The sequence below is a fragment of the Lathamus discolor genome, chromosome 4, assembly GCF_037157495.1.
Source record: "Lathamus discolor isolate bLatDis1 chromosome 4, bLatDis1.hap1, whole genome shotgun sequence".
Lineage (NCBI taxonomy): Eukaryota > Metazoa > Chordata > Aves > Psittaciformes > Psittacidae > Lathamus > Lathamus discolor.
Window position 1 is genome coordinate 45643958 of NC_088887.1, and position 25620 is coordinate 45669577.

A 25620-nucleotide genomic window follows, 5' to 3' on the forward strand; every position below is an offset into this window, starting at 1 on the left:
GATCCAGTTGTCTAACTGTAACCCCCCTGTCCACTCCCAAATAGAGTCCTTCTTGCTGCCTTTTCTTAAATGTTGCATGTATGACTGTGATAGTGGTGAGTAAGAGATCTATAAATGGGTTCTGTTGAGGAGTAAACATCATGTGGTCGTTCACTTTGGAAGCTTGTTGAGTGGGAGGCATTTACTGAACCTCAGTGCACTTGCTATAATCACTGATTTTCTATGAAGTGCTAATAGGATATGTCTGTTCTCTCCTTTGTAAAGTTAATTCTTATAAAACAGGCTGCCTTAACAGAATCTTAGGGTTAAATACGTAATGCTGGAAACTGGTGAAATAAAGACAAATTTTATTTAGCCCTCATACTAGGTGATTCATGCATAGTCTTTAATTATATAATATTAGCACTGAATGTGGTCATTTTATTACATATATGGAGATGCAGCCAAAATCTGGATTCATTTCAGGTTTCATCTTCTTTCAGCTAGCATCTTGTATAAGAACAGAAAATACTGACAGTTGGAATTGCTGGTGCTTTTTATAGGGTAAATCTTCTATCTGCTTGCTGTTAACAAGTTTGGGCATATTTTCAAGGGGAATAAAAGAGAGATGCAACAATAAAAACTGTCATTTTGAAGAAGAAAAAAGGTGAGATTTTGCAATTCATTATTTAGGTTTATTTTTTGAAGTTGCATCTATGTTGAAGAGCACATAAATTAAATAATTTCTTACATTAAAATAGCCATTGCTTTTCACTGTATTTAGAAAAATCAGGGACCCGATATTTCTTGTCCCATAAGAATGCCAGCACTGGCGTCAGACCAACTTCAATCACAGCCTTGTGGATTCTCAGACAGAGAAGGAAGAAAGTCTTGAGGGCTGAGAAACTCTCTAATTCCATGATACAAAAAAGCTCCTAAGCATGTGCTTATGTCCACCCTTAACCAGGGCAACACTGGAGCATTTGCTGTCAAGAACATCCTTTTCTGTTTTCTTTAAAACAGCAGAGTGTTGTTCAGTATAATAAGGCTGATTGGAGTGGCAGGGGAGGCTCTGGTAGATAAGCTGCAGCAGCTGAAAGAATAACCAGGGAACACAACTGTGAGGATTATTAATGTACCATAAGCAACCTATTTTTGAGTTTACAGACTCTCATTGATCTCTGGAGGAGTTTGAGCTCTAAAAATAATGTGCCTCTGGGTGCTGAGATGGAGAGAATTGGACCTGGCGAGGGGGAGGTCTGAGTGGACTGAAGCATCAAGGGTAGATAATAGAGGGTCTCTGCTGACTGCAGAGGAAGTTCAGGTAGCAATTATAAGCAACCAGAGAGTAGAGACTAGACCTGAGATAAAGATGGTATCATTAGAAGGTGTTAAAACACAACTGCTTGCAAGCAGTGTGCTTCAGACAAAATTTGGGAAGAGGGGGCCTGATTTTCCCCTACATCTGAGCACTGAGGCAAGGCTTATCGTCACGGCAATTTGGTTGCTCCTGCATTTGGATGCCACATGGCAGGGTTCTTGGGCACTTTACTATTTTTTTTGCTCATCCTTCCAATTAACTAGTCTTGTAGGTGCATAGCCTTCTGAAAGGCTTTCCTTTGAGTAAAGCTGCTATGTTTCAGTTGTGAGACAGCACAGTTCTCTCCAGACTGGGAGAACTGGAAACAGCAGACCCTTTGGTGGGTCAACTGTCTAGTGAGAGTCCTGTGCCATGGTAGGAGGAAAAAAAGAGTTGCTTGCTCAGCTAGATGGGATATGATGCCAGTTGGGACCTTTCAGCCCTGTGGTGGTAAAGGTGTTAAGTGATGTTAATATTGATTTCAGAGGGAGCTGTGTGTTGAAGGTCTGGGATCTATGAGGAAATGAAGAGAAGACAAAGGACTACTTGAGGAAAGGGAGCATGTGCCTCAAAGTAATCCCAGCAGTCAAATTACTGGGATTATTAGCCACACAGTAACACAGTATATAACACTTTGTTGCTTTAGTTTGTAAACTCATTGACAGTTCCACAGCAAAGCAGGGGAAAGCAGGGACCTTGAACCTGGCCCACGAATCCACCCTGGCCTTCATGGGTGCAGGGCATCTTCCCTGGGACAGTCTCTTCCCAGACTCACAGACTAGCTGAGGCTTGAGAGCACCTCTGGAGACTGCCTAATCCAAACCACTGCTCAGGACAGGGTCACTGCTCAGGGCCATGCCCAGCTAGATTTTGATTATCTCCAAGGATGGAGACTCCACAGTCTCTCTGGGCAACCTGTGCCAGTGTTTTATCACCCTGACAGTAAAAAAAAGGTTTGTTTTCTGTTTAGATTAAATTCTGTGTATTGCAATTCCTGCCTGTTGTCTCATGTCCTGTCACTGGGCACCAGTGAGGAAAGTCTGGCTCCATCTTCTTTCTGCCTTTATCAGCAAGATCCTTGGGAGCTTGGTGTGCATAGCACAGGAAGGCTGGTATTAGGAGCTCAACAAATAAGGAAAGGTTAGTTAGAGAAGATGAGCATGGAGCTACCAAGCAGGGCAGATGCCTCCTCCAGGATGACACCAGCAGGAAACACAGCCTTACTGTCTAAGACACTGAACCTGCTAGAAAGATGTAAAAAATATCATGTAGTCCTAAACTGCAGAATGCTTAATTACAGCTGTCCTTCACACCACAAACCTGCTTATGATGCTTTTGGAGGCAGAACATGATGTTGGCCTCTTTCAGCAGACAGATCAGAAAACACTCGTGACACTGAGGACCACATTAAGCTGAGATGTGCTTGCTGCGCTCTGCACATTCTCTCTCTTGATCGCAGGCTTCGGTGCTCAAGTTTATTCACAGCCAGCAATGTTTTATCCACCCACCAACACAAAACAGTCACCTTGTGATATTCAGGAACAGGAACAGAACAGTCTGAACGAGAAAGGAGAATACTTTACTGGAACACACAGAGAGCGTGTGTAGGCAGGCAGCAATTATATAGGACAGGATTACACATGCATGCGTATCCTGGGGAGCCGTCACATACTGCCTTAAAGTTGGATTTTGGTTTTGAGATCAGAAAGGTAAGTACTTAAACTTACCTGATTGGAAGGAAGTTTCAGCTGAAACAGAACAGTACATCGCCTTACTGAATCAGGCCATGAGACAATTGTGTCGTTTGATTGTTAATGGTCACAGTGCGTGTTAGTAGCTCTGTGTGTGGTTTATGATCTCTTCCCTGTGGACAATGACAACCCCTCACTTTATTTCAAGTCAAGTTAATTAAATTTTGACTTCTTTGTTCAAAAAACACCAACACTTCCAAGCAGTTGGTGTAAGCCATGCAGGGTTTCTTTTAGTAGCACCTTTTTTCACCAGGAAGTGAATGCTAAGCAATTCCAGCCTTTTGAATGTCCCTCCACTATTTGTTCCAATGCGTACAGCCTACAAACATTCATGAGCAAAGCAAAAACTCACTTTATGTAACATATAGTGACATGTAGGTTGCCATTTTTTTATCTATTCTGTGCTTTTTCTCAGCTTCTTAAACATTTGTTAAAGGTTCATGAGTTCAATAAAATTTACCAAAAATAGAGCTGTTTCTCCACCTCAAATACTTACATCTTAGCTGATTAAATGTATATGCTGAGAAAATTAGTGTCTTGAGCTTTTGAAAGTTAATTGCAAAACCTGTTTTCCTCAGTATTGAGCTGTCTGGAACCACCGATACCAACAGCAACCACCGATACCTCTTAACTTCAAAGAGAAGAGGAATAGACCCTATGCTGGGCTTCAAATTAACTGTGACTATGCAGGAAAGAGTCTCTGTAGACAGGTCAATCGAAACTGGTCATTGTTCCTTAGAAAGCAGCTAATTGCCACTTCCTCCCCCTTTACTTTATGTAAGTAAATAAATTAACTCCAGTGGGATTTATACAATCAGCACAGAAAATACTACGCTACAGTGTCTAGAATACTGTGTTCAGTGCTGGTGAGTCCTGAAAATTAAAGCAGAAATATGGGAGCAACGGAGTTGTGACAAAAATAGTTACACGAACAGATACGCTACCAAAAGAAGAGAGGCTGAAAATCCCTGGGACTGTTCAGTTTGGACAGGAGACAAAGAAGGAGACCCCCTAAAGGCAGAACAGAGAAAGCAAGAGAAGATATTCAAAGCACCAGAAAAAAAAACCCAAACCAATAATAAAAGTATACATATATTTATTGTATGAATATACCAGTAAATAGTATTTACTGGTAAAGTTAAATACTATTTTTATACAACTGATGCATCCCTACTACCTGCAGCATGGTCATGCTGCTGTGGGATGTGTCAGAATTTGCTGCTTGTGCCTGCTGAAGCAGTGCCAGGGCTTTTCCGGGTAAGAGCCCCAGGGTCTGTGTAGGGCTGGACCCTGCTCACCAAAGGGCAGGGGCAGCCCAGGAGCCCCCTGAGTGCAGCCCTCCAACCCCATCACAGCTACCCTGTATTGAAGGCAAAACTCCAGGATTTGGAGACCTGAGCTCTTATCAGTCATGAAGTTTCATCAGTCACAGATTTGAAGTGTAGGTGGAAAAAGCTATTGGATCAAAAAGATTTGTTTCACACCTACTCTGTATTGCAAACAAGTACACTCACTGAAAGTAGAAAATTGCAGGTGTGCGGAATATACTCTCCCCTTCCCAAATTTACAGGTATTTTTCTGCATGTTTTGAAAATACTTGTGAGTGCACTGATTAATTTCTGGTCTTGTATTTGTCACACAGGTCTGACAAGAGAAACTGAATGGATTCAATGAATGGAGAGAATTTGAAATATTTTATATATTTGTATGAAGACTATGAACTTCCTAACTCTGCAGTACCCCATAGGAAGCATCTTCTTTGTACATGTGTATTGACACTTTCTTGTCCATTTTGTTTAACATAGGAAAGTTGTGCTGAAATAAAACAGAACACAGCAACTAACAATGAATGTGTATATATTCAGGAATGGGTTTGACCTGAGAATGTGTAATAGTGTGATTTGAAGTTTGAGCAAAGTAGAATAACTATTTAAAAAAATTATAAAGTCTTTATTTGCAATTAATTGGGTTTCTTTCCTTTATTAAAAAAAAAATCAATATGGACAAAAGAGTTTTAAAATTATTTAACAAAATGCAGAATAAACGAGGAATGTAACATCTAATTTCCTGCTGTGTACTCCAGGTTATAGGACAGGAATCATGCATCTTGTAATAAAGGAAATTGAAATATTAAAAGGGATGGTCTTTCTGCTGAGTTTAGCTAAATTCTTCTTTTCTTGTAGAGCCAAAGTATTTCTTTTTCTTAAGAATCTACAATGCACTGGTGTTCTGACATTTATGTATCACCTTTACTTTTACAATAAAAATGCAATATGTGAGCTAGTTGACAGAAAACCTGCAACCTTTACTCAAATAAACAGGTCATCCAGCCTTGATGGAACATGTTCCTGAATACAGGTTGAAGGATGACTATCTTCAAAATCCCGTATAAAAAGGGGACATTGAAATACTGAAGTTGGGCAGAAAATCATGTATGATCACAGCAACTCATACATACAGTGATTAATCCCTGACACTTGTTTTATATGCACTGTACATAAATGAAGACTGTTCATTGCATATTCTATTTTTTGAAATGATATCTTATTGTTAGAGAAATTTAATACTCTGTGTCTCCTTGGTCTCTCATGTTATTTACTGTGAAGGGATAAGAAGAATTGTTTTGTAATAATACTCTACCGCTGATTGAAACTATTCTACATGCTCTGAAACTCTCTGCCTGGTTCTTGTTTATTCAACTAAAATAAAGATAATTATTCTGCTTAGAAAACAGATTTCAAGTTGAAAATTACCAACAACGACATCTGTTTAATTCTTGTTTGCTTCATCAGACAAGACAAAAGCTTGCTGACTATTTTTGTATTTTAAATTATTACATATATTTGCATTGCTTTGTACAGGAAATTAGAAAAGAGCTCTACTCACTGCAGCTCAATTAAAAATACATTCTTGTATTTTTTACTTTCAATATGCAATACCAACATTGCTTAATATCCTGCTTCATCCTTACATGCTCATGGCTGATTTCCCTTACAGCATTCCTTGAAGGCAAACATCCCCAAAAGACAGGTTGAAATGGAAGTGTCAAGAGACAGAATGCATCGGGACCACCTTACATTTACATACTGATAAGATTAATGTGTCTATTCAATCGAAAATGAACAGTTTTCCCTGACACTGCATTATCAGTCACTGATATTGGACTGCATTGTTCCTGCCAGTATGGAAGTGATAAACCAAGGAGAAAACTTGCAATCCCTTGAAACATAAAGCATATTGGAGGTGAGATGAGTCAGGGCCTCAGCTTTTCTTATTCTTTACTCACTTTAAAAATACTCATTCCAGAGAACTGTGGAAAGGTAAAGCCACATTTTCCCCCTCCCTTCACAATTAGGAAACTTCATAGTGGAAATTCTGGCTGATGGAGAGAGCTGGGATCAGAACCCAGTCATCCTATCTGAATGTGTAAGTGAAAGCATAAAACCATCCCTGACCCAGAAGTGTACTACTTTTGCCAGATTTCACCTTCTTGCTCCCAAATGGAAGGGGGCAACCAGTAGTCACTGAAACATCCTAATTGTGGGGATGAGCTACATAGAGGCAAAGAATATTTTTTTATCAATTTCTTTATTATTTTAAATAGAATTTCAAAATACATATAATTTTAAAACACCTAAGGCTGACAGCTAAAGGGCATGGGGATCAGTAAGGACCCTGAGTTAGATCTTAGCACTACAAGGAATCCTTATGAAAGCACAAAATTAGCAACTAAGTGCTAGAAAAAAAGAGGCTATGAAGGCTCCCTGTTTCTCAGCAGGCAAACTGTTAACAACAGGTATGAACCATCCATGTGCTATTGATGTTACTTTTCATCTCAGTCTTATGAAAGCATATGACTGTAGGGAGTACACAGACCAGTGAAAGATGCCCTAAGAAACTGCAGTCTATTACTTCTGGCATGGAAAATTTTGTCCTCTAAATGTTAGATTTTGACACAAAGTTAGAGAAAGATTGAGGTCTTAAAATGAAGGATGAGCGCAAAAATACATAACAGAGCATGGTAAAATCATTCCTATTTCATGTGGTTACCTGCCAGACTTTGAGTGTGTGAGCCAAACTCTCTAACACCTACATACAAACACCTTACTAATGTGACAATACATGACCAGCTGGCTTGTGAAGCCAGAGGAATGGTTGCTGCAAAATAAATACTTATTATAACTGAATCACAGAGAGAGAAACTTCCCTTCCCCATCACAACCCCTAACCTGCTTAATGAAGAACCCATGAAACGAAGTGAAATAGCTGGATTTCAATGTCATCCCTACACTCTGGTCTCCATGCAGTCCTGTTGTGGCAGTAAATCAAAAGGACAGTATTTTCATGGTGTCTCTAAGCTCTGTGCATGTAAGGTGGAGGAAGAGTTTCCTTTGTTAACTCCCTACCCAGTGCTCTGCACTGTAATTATTTATTGTCCCAATGGTGAAAGGGAGACTTCCATTGTCTATATGAACATATTTTTTTCTGAGAAACTGTTAAGGAGTGTGGTGGAAACATGTTCTTTTACAAAACCAGAAACAGTTTTCATGCTGTGCCCACAGCAAAGGGTTTAGTCTGATGAGACACCAAGACCTCGACACATTTGGGAAGACACTTCTAACTGCTGGTTGCTGAACAAAAACACATTGTAATGATTTCTCTGATCACCTGCACAGAAAATCCAAACACTATTACCTTAGAGGTAAAGGTAAATGTAGAGGTAAAATAATAATTCCTGTTACCTGAAATCATTTGGTGTGTTTGAATGTATTTCAGTTTATTACTCTGGTTTAATCACTTTCAGTTAAGAGATTATAATGCTTCTGCGTTTTCAAGACAAATAGTATTACTTGCCTTAAAACTCTGGAGGTTTGGCTCTATGCATAACTTCAATTATGGAACTAAGCTGGCAATAAGTAATGATGTAAACTATAATTTTCAGTAGTGAAAGCAAAGCCCCACTACACTACTTTACTTATTTTACTAACAAAACATCTGTAGTTACAGTCTACTGTGTTTATGGATGTGAATTCCCAAAATCAGTCTTGAGATGTAGCTCATTGAGTTCAGTGGTGTTTTACCAGGTCTGTGCTCAGTGTAATCACAAGGGTAATGAAGATGGTCCTTTTGTTTGTCTCTTTTTCCATGCAGTCTGTAAATTATTTATGGGAAGATGTAATAAAAATCTGTCACTTTGGACATTTTGTACTATAAAAAATTGATGTTGAGAGAAGAGAATCAGAGAAGGGTGTCCAAGGACAATAGTTGTATTTTTCTTGGTAATAGCTTTAGGGCAAAAATGCTGAAACAATATTCTTCTGCCCTCGTGACTAAGTCCTGGTTTCTCTAATGTGTGCTCGTTCAATTTGAATGAGTTTTTGCTTTATAAGAGAAGCAGATTAAGTAATGTGCTTGACAAAATAAATCCTGATTTTGGTAAATGTGCTGCCTAGTACTACTGCTGAATAGTTACATGAATAATTACAAAAGAAACTCCCCCTAAAGCCAGTTTTTCAGCCCTCTTAAAGTACTGTAGCCTCAAGAGAAAGCAGTTCTCTAGAGATAAAAGACTAAGGATTGGATGTGCGATCAGTCAAACTTGGTAAAATCCAGTTTTCCTGTGTCTTTGGAAGCAGCCTAAAGCCATTGATAAAATAAACACATCTGTTCATATGTTATACTCACTTCCTACTACGTTACTTTGCAGTAACTATGAAATAGATGTTTTCAAAGATATCCTAGAGATGACTGGTGACTAACTGCAAGTGCAATAGGAAAGTGACAGTGTTTTGGCCCTGATACCAACCGTGTGTTTCATACACACCAGTGACTGGTAAATCTTGTCTGGGTGCCATACCATGAAAAGTGATCTAATCCTTGTATTTTTAGTGAAACTGAAATTAATTTTCTTTCTTACAGATTCCACATTTTTAGTAGATTTTTTTACAGGTCTTACACTACTTTCTATTGAGAGTATTCTTCATCTAATACAGTGGATCTTCAGCTCAAATTTTAACAGGTAGCTCAGCAGGAGCACTGGAGCAGGTCCAGCAGGCTGGAGAAAGGTTGTGTGCTGGGCTGACACATGACAGATGAATGCTTAGAGGAAGGCCAAAGACTTGAGGAGACATCTGAAGGCCTTTTGGATCCTTGATGCTACTGAATTCAAGAAAACCGCCTTGCTTCCTACCAGACAGTCCTGGTGTGTGCAGAGGGTGAGTGATGGAAGAAGCTGTAAGGGTCGCACAGTTAAGGGCGCTATGACTCACTGTCGCTGGTTGCCGTCATAGCTGCTGCCAAGGCTGTCTCTGGCCTGATGGCCATATATAGAATTAGGAGGGTCAGGAGCATATACAAATTTGTGCTTTCCTACAGAAACCAGGAAAGGAGCACAAATCTTTAACTGCCTTATTGCACAGCCACATAGCAAGCACACAGACACAAAAAGTCAAATAAAGCACTCTGACCCATCAAACACATAGTGTCCTCCTCCCTCTTTCCATGACAGCCGCATGTTACTGGAGCTGCGGTATGGTTTACCAGCTCTCTGGCTTTCACAATGTTCTCAGCGCTTCTTGCATACTTCCTGCATGCACATCCACGCACTCATCCTCTGTTTTTATTGCTGAAGGTTAGTGAGGATAAATGGAAGCCTTCAATGCTACTTTCTATGGCCAGTTTAGATCTCTCAGATAATCTCCCATGAGGTCACCCACCTCTTCTAAATGTCATGCACTCATGTGATCTGAAAGCCTTCACAGGCTGTCCTCATGCCTGAATGACATCTCAGTGACTCAGGCACTAATGTCTCCAAATGCAGTCACCTCTTAATTCCCTGCTTTGACTATTTCTCCAATAAGATGCTGCTGACCGTCCTCACACTGAGACCGATCAAACGTGGCAGTGTGAGGAGAGCTTTGTCAAGATCAGGAAAATGACACTGGACAGCACCACACAGTTGAGAAAATTCAGTCAGCCTCAAATTTGTAATAGTCTTTGTGACACAAATGGGACACCCGGGCTGTTCTCTAGCCCTTGAGGGCAGAGGAGCATGCTTTGCCTACACTGCATGTCTAGCAAGGCAAGTGAAAGCTGCATGTGCTATAGTCATGTTGCTGACCTAAAATCGATGGCCAGGTCATCTACTGATGTAGTGTGACACTGGCGGTATTCAAGGCCAGGTTGGACAGAGCCTTGGGTGGCATGGTTTAGTGGGAGGTGTCCCTGCCCATGGCAGGGGGGTTGGAACCGGATGATCTTAAGGTCCTTTCCAACCCTAACTCTTCTATGATTCTATGATTCTGTGACACCACGCCATCCATGTCACTGAAGCTATGCCTCGTCTCTTTCATGGTCTCCCTCATCCAGCCCACTTAGTCAAGGCTTCCTGCCCTGCCGTTCTTACTGATTTTTTTGGCTTACTGATATTTTACACACCTTGCTCCTTCTCTTCAAGGAAAAGCAATTCAGCAAAAATGACATCCGGAAATGCAAATTCTGAATATCCAGAACAAGAACTATTTCTATTCTACCGATTTCAGCTAAGATAGAAAGCTACCTACTTTATTTACCTCTATGTGAGGCAGGGGAAAAATAAAGAAAAAATAACCCTGGCATCAGCTGTGGTGGAGCTAATTTCTGTAGTACCTGTCAGTTGTCAAAAATGTATTCTTTACAGGTTGATTTCAGCAGAGGTGCTCAAGTTGTGACATCCTGAGCAAAAGCTTTTAAAATAGCAGTGATGTTGACCTCCCAATGGCTCTTCCTGTGAAGAAATGCAGTGCATTCAGGCAGACAATTCACATGCCCTTTGTTCTGCAGATTTTCAGCTTATTGAAATGCTCAGCAAATTTTCCAAACAGAGCAATTATGGTGTCTCCAAAGCACCACACACCAGCACGCAACACAACCTTTTTCCTGTTTAAGGCTTTTGTTTTTCAGCAAAGCATCTCTATTTGAAAAATCACTGTGTAAATCATCAAGGTCCGATAAGACACACACCCCATAGTTCAGAGGACTTTGTGATTGAAGGCTTATTATGAACAGAAGATCATAGAGTACAGCCCTCAGAGGGATTCATAAGACAATCTAATCCATCTACTTGCCTCGGAGTCCAAGCAGGTATACTTGCCTAATTCCAAGTGGATTTGTAGGGAACATATTCTTTACAGCACACTTTAAAGATCCATCCGTCATGGCAACACTACAACCTCCCTAGGCAACTAGGCAACCCATCTTAGCATTTTGTTGTCTTTACTGTTACAAAGTGTTTCCTAGTTTAAAGCTGATATTATTGGCTTCCATAAATGTAACATAGATGTGTGATATTACATGCGATGCCTGTTTAGGAAACGTATGACACTGAGTAGAGCAATGCAATTAGAAAATTATGTCAATCCGATCAATTTCCATCCTAGGGGTGTGAAAGCAAACCTTGTATTTCCCGAGGCATGATTAACCTGCATGGAAGTGCCTCTTAAGTGGGGGCCTTGGTCTCTTGTGGTTCTTCTAGGTCAGATTACAAAAATAATGAATCTTAAAAGAAAGTGCGCCGGTTCTTGCTAAACCCAAGCAACAGCTAAAGGATCCCAGTCAGGAGAAGAACTGGTACCTCCCGGTCATATAAAGCTTCCTCTTCTCCAATGCCTATGCCAACCAAAACCAAAACAAGGCAGAAAAGGAAGGGGAGAAATGAGTGAAAGTTATAAAGTCAAACCTCAATACACTGCATAAGGCAGAGGGTGTAGGTCAGCACACAGGTCATTGCCTTCACAGGCAAGTAGCTCAGGTGAGTATGCAGGCAATTGGTGTCATTAGAAATTATGTAATTCAAATGAAAAGAGTCAGCATGAAAAGAGTCAGGACACAAAATCTGATACTACTTCCCCAACAATTCTCCCAGCTGGGAATTTTGGTCATGATGAAATGAAACACAAGTGTAAGAAGTAACTTACACTATACGCCAGAGAGCATTTCTTGTCTGAATATTCTTAGGAAGCTGGCATGGGGCTAGTAGCTAAAAGGAGTTGAAGCTTTTTTGGATCTACAGCTTACTACATACAGTTGTGTAGTGGACATAGACAGGCTATAATAGTTTTGAATAACCTGGACCTTATTTTTCTTAATACAAAATTTTACCACCACTAACAAGCTCAAGAAAATTCTTTTCTCTCCCTTCTATCCAGATTTATTATATGAGAAATTAATTCTAACTTCCCAGCAGACCATTAACATCTAGCACATCGACCTCATTCAACAGGATAAGCAGAATAAAGGTGCCCATTTCCATCAATGAACACATAAGCTTATAAAATAATGTACTGAAATGGGCCAAGAGGAGAAGAACGTTACTCCTCCATCCTTACACATAAGTCCCATAGTGATGTCTGCTTTTATGGCAGTGCAGGCTTGTACAGGAAGGCAATATTAAATAGCTTAAGGTTGAAAAGCTTGGCTCCCCTTGGAGCCATCTGTGACCTTTAGAAGACTGCAAACCAGAAGCTGTTAAATATTTGTTTCTAAGAGAAACCCAAACAATTAAGAGCAACAAGAGTTATTGACAGCAGTGACTTACAGCAGTAGCCTCATGGGAGGGCAGCCGCCAGCGCTTTCTAAATGTTTCTAAAGTGCCCATCCCACACAACATTGTCCTGAAACAGCTCAGGCAGTTTGGTGTCACCTTGATAGAAGAATCACTGCAGCTTAGTAAGTAGGAAGGACATTATCATGAGGGGAAATGGCCACTAGGATTGTTTAGCTGCCTGAAGGGATCCTGGCCTTTGAAAACTCTTCCTGCCTTTGAAAATACCCTGAACACTTCTATTCCTGATGTCTTAGGGATGCTTATTTATTCTCTCCATTTGTCTTTACAGCTGAGAACTGCAGTGTACAGGAAACCACAAATGGCCTGTAGGAACTCAAGCTGTCTGCAGTGACTGTTTTTGGAGGTTGTGGTAATGTATTCTAATTCTGAAGGCTGTGGAAAAGGGGTATTTTCTCCAATAACTCTTTTCTGAAAATATAAGAAAAATCAGGAGAAGGCCCTATGTGTCTAGCTGGAAAAAAACACCAATCAACCAACCAACCAACCAACCAACCAACCAACCAACCAACCAACCAAAAAAACCCCTTTCAATCACTTAATGAAATATTTCCAGAGGGTGATGTAATAGGAAGCAATCCTAAAAGCCTGTCTGCTTCCAAGGTAAACCAAGTGAAGTCAGCAGTAGTGACAGCAAGGACAGCCATGCAACACTGGTGGCTGAAGACCCTGTTCCCTGAAGCATCAGTGAAGGCTGCAGCATGAGAGTGTGTGAGCAGAGATTATTGCAGACCTTCCCCAGACTTGCTCACTAGAGCCTGCTTACTCCGTATACACCACTGATGTTTACACATCATGTAGATGTGTCTACACATCAAGAGTTAACACATTAAAAATAACGAGCTGCCTGTAGAAACTTAGCAGGCTTTCTTCTATAGCAGATGAGGGACTTAACTGTAAAGGGTCTTCCATACAACCTTTATTCCAATAGGACCATTAGGAGCTGAATATACCATGCATATCAGGTGAGAAAGTTAAGGCTGAAAAATTAAGATAAGACAGATAATTTGGCCCCCAAAACTTCTCTGTGCTAAGAACGTTGCATTTCTACTTGTACCAGAGTTGATGGCAGATTTCCTATTGGTTTCAAAGGAATCAAAACCAGCCCCTATTTCCATACAACTCTGTAAATTTTGAGCTGGAAAAATACTTGTTAGATCACAAAGCTCTTTTGAAAAAAAAATGCAAAATACAATGCCCTCAGAAGATATGTCAGTCTTTTAAGAGCTGTTTTGTTTTGTCAAAGGCAAATAAACCTGCTTGCGGAAATATGGACAGGTGATTTGTATGGTGATTTCTTCCATTTTCTTTCTTTTCATTATTTCTACTTACAGCCTCTTAACCACAGTCAGGCGTAGCAGAAACATCAGGTTGTGCGGTTTGTTTGCAGAGACTGCTTGTTATTTTACATGTACAGCTGGTGGGTGTCAGAAGTGAGTGCGTATGGCTAATTCAAGGTATCTCCTGAACTTGAGTGTTTTCTTTATAAGGGAGTGTAATCATCTAGCCCTGGAAATGCTGTTAGGGTGCTGATGTTGGGAAGTATAGCAGAATACACCTAATGGAATCTATCTTTTTAAGAGCTTTGACTTGGCTAGTGTGATTGAAGTGTTAAGACTAGCAGTGCACTGTAGCTCCTTGCATAGTAATGGGGGAAAGTCTGCCTCAGGCCTAGTTTGTGAAGCTGGTATATTAATTTTGACTTCTTCTTTTTTACCACGACCGTAGGCACATTCATGTGTTACTGTGAGCTAAATGAAGGTGTAGGCAGAGAGATTATTACTCCTCTACATATATAAAACTACTTACCTTTTTAAGTCAGGTTTCCTCAGATGTGCCATTTCCATAGCATAAATTAAGGAAATTTTCTTTGCTGTAACTTGCTTGTTGGGCTACATTTTAGTGCAAAGGAAGACTGGAAGAGGTCAAAAGGAAGGGAAGATGCGCTTTTACCCTGTCAAGATGGTCAGCATTGGCCTAAACTATTGTATTGCTGTCATCGCACAACCTCCAGAAAGTACAAGTAATGTCATTACTTGTAATTTGAAGAATTTGAAGCATGTACATCTATTTTTAATCTCCTCTCCCTTTCAACAGTAGGATATCAAATTTGCACTATTGTATGGTAGCTCCATTTAACTATATTTCTCATTTAACTCTGTCTCTCATTAGCACCCTTCCCTTTGACATGACTGCGATCAGGATCAGAGGAGGTTCCTTGGACCTTGAATGGGGGAGGAGGATGAGACTGAACTGCTTTTGTGTCTGTGAAGACTCTGGATTTTCTGGAAGGAGCATGGCATCCTGCTGAATCATATTCCCCACCCTCACCCTGAAAGAGTGCCATCTCTTTACTGCGGGAAGAGTTTTGTCAGTCCACCTGAGAGGGCATCCCTGGCTGACCCGCATACCTCAGGAGGACATGTGCTTTCCCCAGGGGCATTGCTTGGTACTTCAGCTGTGGCTGGAGTGGCCCATCCAAGTGTTGCTGACTTCTAATGTCAGTCAATTCTGCTGAAAGACATCTAGTGCCTTTGAGAGGTAGACTGCCTGGGAGACGAAGGGGCAGATAAGTCTTTGCAATATTTGAAAGGTGGTTTGCTATTAGGCATTTCAAACTCTATGTTTCCCCCAAAAGGTTTTCACAGATTTCAGGTCCATCTGCCCTGTGCTTTTCTCTTTACCTGTCTACAGTTTCGATTCTTTGGTGTGACAGAACTAACACAGTAATGACTTTTCCACTTCAGGAAAAATCCAGGGGTCCCCTGAAAATTCTGCTATCATCCCAAGAAAATGATGCTGCACTGTCATGCCAGGTGCATACTGCTGGGACTCAGAGCATGGGCTGTGTTTACTGCCTTTGAGAGTCACTTATGTCAATCCTTAACATAGGCAGATGAGACCAAAATAAACGTGCTGAAGTTGATCTCAGTATCTCTACAGCCTTTCAAACCAGTTTAAGTAGACTATATGGGTTTTTTGGGGGCAGGCAAACCTTTGCACTTCTATGAAGAAGTCAATATTTGCATTGTTGCTGGCACAGAAACTCTAAAGATTAATAAAAATGAGCTTGTAGTATATTAGTTCTTGGACAGTGTTTTGCGGATGAGGGGTTTGGCTCACCTCTCTCCAAGCTTATACGCATGCCCAGCATACATCCAGCTCATACCAGGAGAAGACAAGAGATAACTGAAGACATGGTCTGTTGGGACTCTGGCCTGCGGAAGAAAAGTCCAGTTCCTGTAACTACCCTAGAAATTTCTTCCAGGAGTGCAATTTAGAGACTGTCTAGTGTGGAGGAGATGTCTGTCTTCCTATTTGGTAAGCAGGGCCACCACTACCTTGTACGGCTATGGACTGTCTCTGAGCACAGACTGACAAATTGCTAGTCATGCACATTTCTTGAAGATTAGGAGGGTAAATAAAACATATCCTATCAATGCCTTTGCCAGATTCCAGCATGTCTGTATTGAGTCAGAAGTCATTAAGACAAAAAGCCCTCCACAAACTTAGTGGTTCGCCATCCATCCTTCAGCATGTGCAGTTCATTCCAGCTGCACTTCACCTGGTGTAAAGGCTGGGTGCTCTCCCTCAGTGTTCTCTCCTACTCTCAAACCTGAGTATTTGTGAGCACATGAAATTGGATTGGCAGGTGCAGGCACAACTCCTTCAGTCCCAAAGGTAAGCCTGAGAGTTGCAGATCACGGAGGGACCAAGTCTGAGTCACTGGTTAACTTGCTGCTTCTGCTAACAGTGGTGACTATGATGATGATATAGTGCACGGATTCTGGGAACACTTTTAGTGATCAGTGGAGATCAGGCTCTCATTATCTCATAGACTAACTGTGCTAACAGCAGGGGATTACGCCATAACCTTTACTTTGCTAAGCAACAGTCTGTATCTTACACAGCAGTTCCTTGAATGTGACTTAGGGAATGGAAGAAGATGGAAGAGTTGAATCCTAACCAGCTGATGTGTAATTCAGACTGGACATGAGGAAGAAAATTTTTACAGTGAGGGTGGTAAAATAGTGGCACAGGTTGCCCAGAGAGGTGGTGGATGTGCCACCCCTGGGGACATTCAGGGCCAGGCTGGATGTGGTTCTGAGCAACCTGATCTAGTTGAAGATGTCCCGGCCTATGGCAGAGGGGCTGGACCAGATGACCTTTGAGGGTCTCATCCAACCCAAACTATTCTACGATTCTAAAATCACCTTGATTTCAGAAACACCTCTGCAATCCACAGCTTTACTTCATCTATACGGTATCCTAATAGAAGAAAATCTCATTTGTGTTTTCTTCTCTGTGTTCCCTGATTTTTGCTTAGATTTCTATCCCTATAAAAACATATCCTAGTTCTAATTACAAGTAAATGCATTGAGAAACCAGTGCAACATGGAGACCCATCTCCCATTTTCTTATTATTTTCTCAGATGTGGTGTGGATCTCAGTTACAGTGGTTTTATGTGGGCTACATGTATCACTAGGACCACACGAAACCCTGTCAGGGTGGTCTGGGCCATCCACGGTGGGGGGGGAGCTGGGAGCTGCTGGGTGCATCCAACCACAGGAAGAAGGGAAAGACACAGCCCTCCTTCAGCTAGTGCTTCATACTGCCAGCTAGTGCTTCATACTGCCTGAAGCTTCAGGTTTTGCCAAAGCTGGTACATGTAATACCCAAGCAAATCAAGTTTGGGAACCTAGCTCAACCAGCCGCAAGGTCTTGGAGAGGCAGGAGTGTTTCATAGGAGTCAGAAATGTTCCTTTCATAGAAGTGACCTGTGAGCAGAGCAGCTTCATCTAGGACTGTACATGTCCTCACTGTGCAAGGTCAACATCAAACATGGTCTCTGAGCAGCCCTGAGCTGGATGCAGAGCAAAGGCACTCCGGGCAGGGGCTGCAGGTCCCTCTCTGCCCCAGTTGCAGCCTGGGCAGCGCTGGCTTTCAGTGGGGAAAAAGGAATGCCTCGATGCAGAGCACCTCCGCTGCCACCAGACCATTGCAAGAGCAGAAGCAGCGCTCTGTCCTCCTCTGTGAAGTGCTGTGAAGGCCATTACTATATCTGCTCTGAAATGGACTCATTAAAATACACATTCACTTTTGTTATTCTGCAGCTGCATTGCCTGACTCATCCCACTGCAGTCGCTCTGAAATGGGAACCCAGTTAAAAACTTTCCCAATTTGTTTTTTTATTCACCATGGAAGCTCATGTCTAACACACTGAGAGGGCAATGGAAGCTATAACATCATCTGCCTTCATGGAAGGCGAATGAAAAGAAACCTGAAAAAAAAGGAGAGGAAACAAATGAGACACCAGCTGATTAAAAGACTGTTATTTCATGTTGCCTTCCACATTTTGACACAGGATGCTTTCTTGCATCTCTGTACTTAGTGCTAATGTAACCCAGCTGGGGCATGGCATCCCCCGCCCAGGTGTGCATATGGTATTTCCACCTTGCTTCCTCTTTTTCCATATAACCACAGAAAACTGCCAAGCAGCTGTGGCTTGGCAGGCATGGCCTAACAGCAGGCTTTGGCTGGAATCCCTGCTCACACTCCTGATCACACTAAACCTCTTCTCCTCAGTGGCAGAGGCTTGCACTCAGAGCTTTTCTTGCCAGCATCATTCCTGGACACAGACCCCTCCTAGGTGGCACATGGATGGATGTGGTGTGCCCACGGCTTGCAGACTTCTCTGATGGGCCAGGGGATGCTCTGGCCTGCACTGATTTCCTGCTCCCCAGCTGTCAGGGGCTAGAGTGCCCGTGGGGACCTCCAGCTCCTTCACACCCAGACAGTGCTTAAAACCCCATGCGTCCCCAGCCTCTCCCTGCGGAAATGGAAGCCTCATGGCCTAAGCCCACCTCATCCAAGCTGGTAACTTTTTCATTTGCTTTTATACACAGACGTGATCTCACCAGACATTGCTTTTAGCTGCAAGAAAATGTCTTCTTCTTACTGTTTTGTTCTTGAAGACTGCCTTCCCAGGCTAAACATCCTTTGCTCTAAATAGATGGGGTGACCCATATGCTATTGTGAATGATTATTCAAGGATGAAGTACAGACTCTATTCCAATGATTTTTAAAAGACAACCTAAATCAATAAGATCTTTCTTGTTAGTTTCTAGATATATATCTAGATATATGTGCTACATCATCCCTATTTCTTTCATCATTCGACTCACTTCTGCTATATTTGCTCATGCGGTACATCACCAAGCATCTGAAGCGTTTGCTCTTTTGTCCTCTAGACTGCACTGATTTCTTCTGGAACAAAGTGTAGCTTAGAAATTTTCCACTGTGGATTTTTGTAATGAATATTCCACAGTAAGCCACTTGTTACTAATGAGCCTAATTTTACTTGTACAACTCTTTTTATAACCTTTATTCTTAAAAATAATTGGGAAAATTTACAATGATAATTGAAGTGTTTATTAACTGATGGTCTACTTGCAAGATTAAACTGAACATGGCATTGCAATTCAGACCATTTTTTCAGTTTTGTACAGGAAAAAAAATTGCTGCAAGCATGGAGGCCAGTATTTTCCACAGCACACCTCTTAATATTCTTTTTTATTGCAGACTGTCTAGTATAGTATAGCAATGTTTTCAACAGGAATATATTAAAAGCCTAAAATCTAAATCTAATTTAAAGTCTAAATGGTGCACATGATTAAAAATGCATTATCTATTCCCAGCAAATCAATATCACTGAAACACTAATGTTTCCCTAATTTTAAGCACCATCTAGTGAGTTGAACATTAGATCTGATCTTCCAAATTACGGCTGAGAAATATAAGATCTTGGTTTGACTGCATCCCACCTGGTGCTCTGTCTCTTCCTAAGATTTGTACCTTAGCTGTTTAGTCACTGTCTGCTCTCTTGCTAATGGACGTTAACTATTCCTCCAAAGGTGCTGACCTGAGCTGCTGCCTGGAGATAATTTGTCTGTCAACAAAGGAGGGTGCTGGGTGAGTAGGCTCCTTAGTTAGACACAGCTAAATGTCTAAAAGCGGAGTAGGGAGAAAGGGAGAAACCTCATTTTGATAATGATAACCTTTGTTTTGTTACTCCAGAGCAAGGGACTGGAGAGGAGGTGGCTTTTGTCCAATTACCAGTGAAAGGAAAAAAATCTCTAGGCAAATAAACAGCTTTATAAAGATCAGAATTCTTACTCTTTCTATTAGCTGGCTTGCCACAAAGATGAAGGAGGTCTGAGAGGGAATTGCGTAGCAAATCTGCATGCAATTATACGACCTGCTTGTCCAGCACTGGTATTAAATCAGTTTAGTTAAATCAGTGTTGGCTCCTGTGGCAACACAGTGGTATCAGCTGGCAACTGACCTGCGTAAACTACGCCACATATACAGAATTCATTCGGAGAGCAAGTAGTGCACAACCAGCTTGGTTAGCATGGCATCACTGGGCACAGACATGGATGTTCAGACTGGGCCTCATTTGGCCTCCTAAGTTTCAGTGCTTGCAGACGGTGCTGTGCTGGTACTTTATACGTGCCAGCAAGATTGGTAGGAGCCTGGGCAGTGCCTGGCCTGGCCTTGCTAAGGGCCTTGGAGTGCATCACTTGACTGGGGAAGTGTTTTGGCTGCTGCTGGCAATACCCACTGTTGCCCATGACAGACCCCTTTCTGGTACGTCTGGATCCAGGGGAAGCAGGATTTAATTATGTGTCCTCAGTCCCAGCTTCTGTGGCTTACCAAGCATACACGAGTCACTTTACCAGTGCTGGGGGGCTGTTGGCCATGGCTCAACAGCAGAAGACCAGTGCAGTTTCTGTGCATTTGGTGGGCATCATGTGCAAGGGTTCCTCCCAGTGGTGGGTTCCCAGATGCCTGCCCAGCCAGTGTCTCACCTCTGCTGTGCTCTGAGTTGGGGATCTACATCTGCCTGGGAGTGCACACAGTGAGAGAGGCTGAGGACCTGACCCGGGCTACAGACAGGTCTCTGCTGGTGGATTATTGGGTTTCCACCAATCCTCTTCAACCATCAGTTCCTGGCTGTGTCACCTCCCAGCCCTTGCCTCAGGGCAATCGTGGCTGCACAGGTGAAGGGCTGATGGAGGACAAGGACTGTTGCCTAAGAAGATGTGATGCTAGGACTTGCTTATGCCAGAACTGCTGCAGAAAATCTCCTCAAACTTAGTCCTGTGCAGAAGGCACAGCCTGTGTGCTCCCCTGCACTCACTGCTCAGCCTCCTGGTGAAAGTGTGAAGGCGCAGTATTGGCTTGCTGTTTTGAAACCACGGAAGTTTATCTGCACCTCTAATTATTGAAATGTGGTACCTTATGGGGTTAAACTGGAGAAAGCAGTATCTTTAGAAGTGGGAGAAGAGTGGGGGCTTTAAGGCCTGGTCCCCTATCACCAACACACATCACTGCTAAGTGGTGACAGACATACCTGTGTCTGTTTTGCCCAAAGCAGGAAAAGCATCAAACCAGAAGCTTGGACTCAACTGCACAGCTTTGCTAACAATATCTGAAATAGAGTTGTCCCAACTTGGACATAGGCAAAGCCACTGGAAAAGAGAACCGAGACATCCCTTTTCTACTTCATCCCCACTGCCCATACATGTCATTTTGCTAGCAAGGGGGAAGACTTTTTTAACAAGATCCTGATTTATAGTTTATAATGTCATGACCAAAAATGGATTCAAGCAGTAAATCAATTTTTAGAGCTATTCAGCAATAAAAAGCAATGGTTTTTGAGTCCTTCACAAACAGAGCAGAGAATATGTAGGTATCAGTCTGCTTAGCAAGCCAGTTTAAGCTCATTAGAAGAGTCACACAGCATGCACGTTCCACATCAGTACCCACTCAGCTCCCAAACAGTCCTTGATTACAGGGGTAAGCCAGAATTTCTTGACATCATTTGAATAAATATAAGCAAATGCAGCAAAAAGTCTTTACCTTGGGCTTGAGCAAAAGGTGACATTTTTGAGTTCTGCAGGATCGTCCTCTGCACTCAAGTCTGCAGGGTCATTGTCCAGTGTTTATCGACACTGTCAAGATTTGCAGGTCCTGAGTGTCTGTGACTTGGAAAGAAAGGTGTCAGGAGGAGATTCCTGAATACCTCCACCCGGAGTTACACAGAGAAATATACAGAAAAACAAAAGCAAGCTTTAAGAGGTCAAAATGCGTAGCCTGCCCAAAGCTACTATTCCTGGTAGAAACTAGATCCTGAAGGGCCTGGGTGAAAATCAGGGATAATCCCTGTACACATGTTTCTAATGAGCCATACTGAAAATGAGGAAGCTGAGAGAGTCAGCTCCTGCCTGTCCCTGTGGGCTCCAGGTTTATTCCCAGCTGGTAACCGAGAGCACAATTATGCAAAGCCTCCTTTATAAACAGGGTTTGGTTTATTATGGCTGAACTGGGAAAGTCTATTTTTGTCACTGCTTTGTGTGAATGTGTTACCCTTGTGATTTCCAGCCAGGTCATTCCAAGTCAGCTGCTCTGGCCGTGGCTGCTGGTGGAAGCTCCTCTGTCCGCCCAGTCCCTGGCTCCTCTGCTCGCCTGCCTGGGTTTGGCTCCCGGGCGAAGGGAATGAGGGGATGTGCCTGTGGCTATTCTGGTAGCTGTGAGTTATGACGGTATCATGTGAAGCAAAGAGCCCAGAAATGCATGTCAAATCAAACCAGTGACTAATCATGATATTTTGGTTGTCTTAGTGCCTGCCAGACAAAGATTTATGGGTTCAGAAAACCTTCACATAGTAATCCTTGGGTGCTGATTTGATCTTCAGCTCAGGCTTCCTAAGAGAGTGTGAAAAGAGGACGATAAGGGCACTGCTGTCCCAGGGGTGGAGAGGTCTAAACACATTCGAGTTTGAAATACGAACAGGAGACGAGAAAAGCCAGTGCTCCCTTCTTATCCGTGTCTGCTCAGAGCCATGCACTGCGAGCCAGAGAGGATCTATTCAATGTGCCTGCAGAGCAAGAAGGGTCGAGGGCGACGGCTGAGCAGACACAAACTATCATTTGTTGGGATTGTCATCTAGCTCCCTCATCTGTCACCTGATGGCCAGCCAAGCAAGTGCTCCGCACAGCCGTGGACCCTTCATCCTTGCACAAGTGACAGAGGCAAGAAAAGTAAGAATCCTACAGCTGTTACAACATTCAGCTGTTTTTTCTATAAAGGAATGCCTTGAATTCACTACCAATCTACTAACTGTCCCCCTCTGCCAGGCAAGAGACTGATTTGGGTTTTTTTGTTGGGCTTTTCTCTAACAGCTGGAGGTCTGCTGGGCACTCAAGCAATGGCTAGTGAACAGGGCAGCTGTTTCAGTATCTAATTGCATTTTTACTTTAATAACTTCAGGGGAAAGCGCTGCATTGCCTACCATGAGTTACTTCCTGTCCTACTGTAAAGCGCACTGCACCACCGTACTCAGCCAGTACCAGACCCTGAGATCAGAGGGCTTTCTGTGTGATATTTTGCTGAAAGTGCAGGAAAATGAATTTCCTGCACACAAGTCCTTGTTGGCATGCTCCAGCGACTATTTCCGAGCCATGTTCAAAAGTTACACCCAAGAGTCTAAGGCCAGTGTAATTCACCTGCAAGTTATCTCACCCACTGGTCTCCAGCATGTCCTGGATTTCATTTACACTTCCTTGTTGCCCCTTTCCTTTGAAAGCCTGGAGGATACCTTGGAAGCTGCAAGCTATTTGCAAGTGACTGATGCTATTGGCTTGTGCAATCAATACTTAGTTAACAACCTTGCATTGGAAAACTGCTGCTTCTCGGCCAACGTGGCCAGGAAGTTCTACTTGCCAGATGCCTTAGAAGCAACAGAAAAATACATTGTCAAAAATCTCTGGAAGCTGCTGGACTTGGATTTGCCAGGACTACTCGAGCTGAACTTTAGGTCTTTAGTAGCAGTGGTTCAATCACCAGATCTACCCATAGTGAAAGAAAGTTGCTTGTTGAATCTTGTGCTGCTCTGGCTGAAGCAGGATAAATCCAGGCTGGTTCAGACAAGCAGCCTTTTAGAGCACATAAGATATGGTCTCATCCCAGTGGAAGAGCTGAGAAAAACCTACAGACAGTCAGAAGTACCCCTCCCAGCAAGTATTAAGTGCTTGATTATTAAAGCAATAAATTACCATACATCTGTTTACAAACAGCCTGTCCTGCAGGATAAGTCCACCACACTAAGGAATGAGAAAACTCGCATCATTCTGCTGGGGGGAGGAACAGCAAGTGAGGGGCTTGTCACGGATGTGGTGGCCTTCGACGTCTACAATCACAAATGGCGAGCTCTCACGAAGGTGCAGGACAGGGTGCAGAACCACAGTGTATGCGTGGTGGGGAACTTCCTCTATGTCTTGGGTGGGGAAATAGAAAATGGTGCTCCAGATGACAGTAAAACCGAAAAGAACCTATTGGTTACAAACAAGGTCTACCGTTACGACCCGAGATTTAACATGTGGACCCAAATCACAGGCATGCTGGAGAAGAGGTGCCAGTTTTCTTGCTGTGTCCTAGGCAAGGATATCTTTGCTATTGGTGGAAGGGGTGGGGATGGGTCACTGCATTCATCTGTGGAAGTCTACAACATCAGCAGGGACAGATGGACAAAGGCCAGGGAATTGCCATGTAAGATGCATGGCCATGCCAGTGCCATTTGCAAGAATACTATATACATCTCTGGCGGCAAGTACTCAGACCCAGCCAGCACAAGCAAGGACGTATATTCTCTGAGCTCATTTGAAGGGCAGTGGGTGAAACAAGCTCCCATGAGCATTGCTCGATTTGGGCATCAGATGGCAACAATCAGAGAAGCCATATTCACCTTTTTAGGATTATACGAACCATTCTCTGAAATAGAAAGATACGATCCTGATCAAAACCAGTGGACTCGGTTAAGACCACTGATCTATGATCGATTTTGCTATGGCCTGGCAGTGGTAGAGGAAACAGCTCTTCTTATTGGGGGAAAGAAATGGCAAAACTCACAGGAAGTCCCCACGCAAGATGTGGTTGGCTACGACATTGACAATGATGGCTGGGAAGAGATCTGCAAAGCTCCCTCGCCTTGGTGTGGGCTGCAGTGCGCAGTGCTGCAACTCTCTGAACTGGCCGATGAGCAGGAGAGTGACAGCCAGCATAAGAGGCGACTGAACTGCTGAGCTTGCACACTGAGGAATAACCATCTCAGGAGATAAGTATCAGGGTGGTCCTGGGGAAGAAGAAGAAAATTGCAATGGCAGAGAATGTGTCAGAGTCAAGGTTTTTCTTTGATAAGCCAAACACCTGGTGGAAACACGCAAGGAAGTCTGGCTCCAGCACGGGAAAAGGTGCTGGAATTACAGAGTTGGAAGCCAATCTCATTAAGGAAGGATGTAGCAAGTGGCACGTTTTGAGGCAATGTGCAAGAATCATAATCCTTGACTTTTGAAGAATAATACCTAGATAGCAATTAATGGGTTTTTAAAGTCAGATATTTCAAAGGTTAAAGAATATAATCCATCTTTTCTGTTTTCTTAATCAGATGTAATTTTCCCAGCTGGTAAGTGCCATTGAATTCTTATACTAGGGCTAAGCAAAATAAAAGTGAACTGTATAAAGACTAGAAAATTGATGCCTATGAGAACTAATAACATATGCTGCCAAGAAGAAGGTATTATTTGATACGCTACATACTAGGTAAGAACGTCTTAGCTAACCAGCATGAAATTACTAGACAGAAAGCATGGATTTTTTTGATATATGGACTCAAGTTATGGCCGTAAGTTAAAACAGTGATTGTTTGACAGAAGCCATTTCTTCCTGAGCAGCTTTTGTTGTAGCATGCCCTTCAGATGCTTATTTTGTGTCATTTAAAGACCAGTACAACACATTTCTTTTGTACCAAACCCTTGTGTTAGTTTAGATGGCCAGAGCTGAAGTGGTATACTTACTATTAGCCTTG

General features: G+C 42.5%; 2 protein-coding genes and 1 long non-coding RNA gene across 9 annotated transcripts in view; 2 read left to right on the plus strand and 1 right to left on the minus strand.

Annotated features, from left to right (window-relative positions):
• The window catches only part of SMPX (small muscle protein X-linked), a 42530-nt gene extending 36709 nt beyond the window's left edge, over window positions 1-5821 (plus strand). For all 5 annotated transcript variants that reach the window (XM_065677300.1, XM_065677299.1, XM_065677302.1 and 2 more), the window contains one exon: window positions 4733-5821. The gene's annotated coding sequence lies outside the window, so the exon portion shown is untranslated. The remainder of the gene's footprint in view (window positions 1-4732) is intronic.
• On the minus strand, window positions 331-22007 carry LOC136013462 (uncharacterized). 3 transcript variants are annotated; one of them, XR_010612256.1, is made up of 4 exons: window positions 21618-22007; window positions 4035-4101; window positions 2660-2896; window positions 331-1072 (listed from the first exon to the last, which is right to left on the minus strand). It is a non-coding gene; the product is annotated as an uncharacterized LOC136013462 (long non-coding RNA). The 3 variants fall into 3 exon arrangements; XR_010612258.1 differs by lacking the exon at window positions 21618-22007 and adding an exon at window positions 15815-15901; XR_010612257.1 differs by lacking the exon at window positions 21618-22007 and adding an exon at window positions 14501-14581.
• Window positions 22008-23050: 1043 nt separating this feature from the next.
• Window positions 23051-25262, plus strand: KLHL34 (kelch like family member 34). Its single transcript, XM_065675724.1, has one exon. It carries the CDS (start codon window positions 23051-23053, stop codon window positions 24836-24838), a length of 1788 nt encoding a protein of 595 aa, XP_065531796.1. The 3' UTR covers window positions 24839-25262.
• Window positions 25263-25620: the final 358 nt, after the last annotated feature.

Coding starts and splice junctions, on each gene's coding strand:
- KLHL34 (XM_065675724.1), top strand. CDS start 23,051: ATGAGTTACTTCCTGTCCTACTGTAAAGCGCACTGCACCACCGTACTC.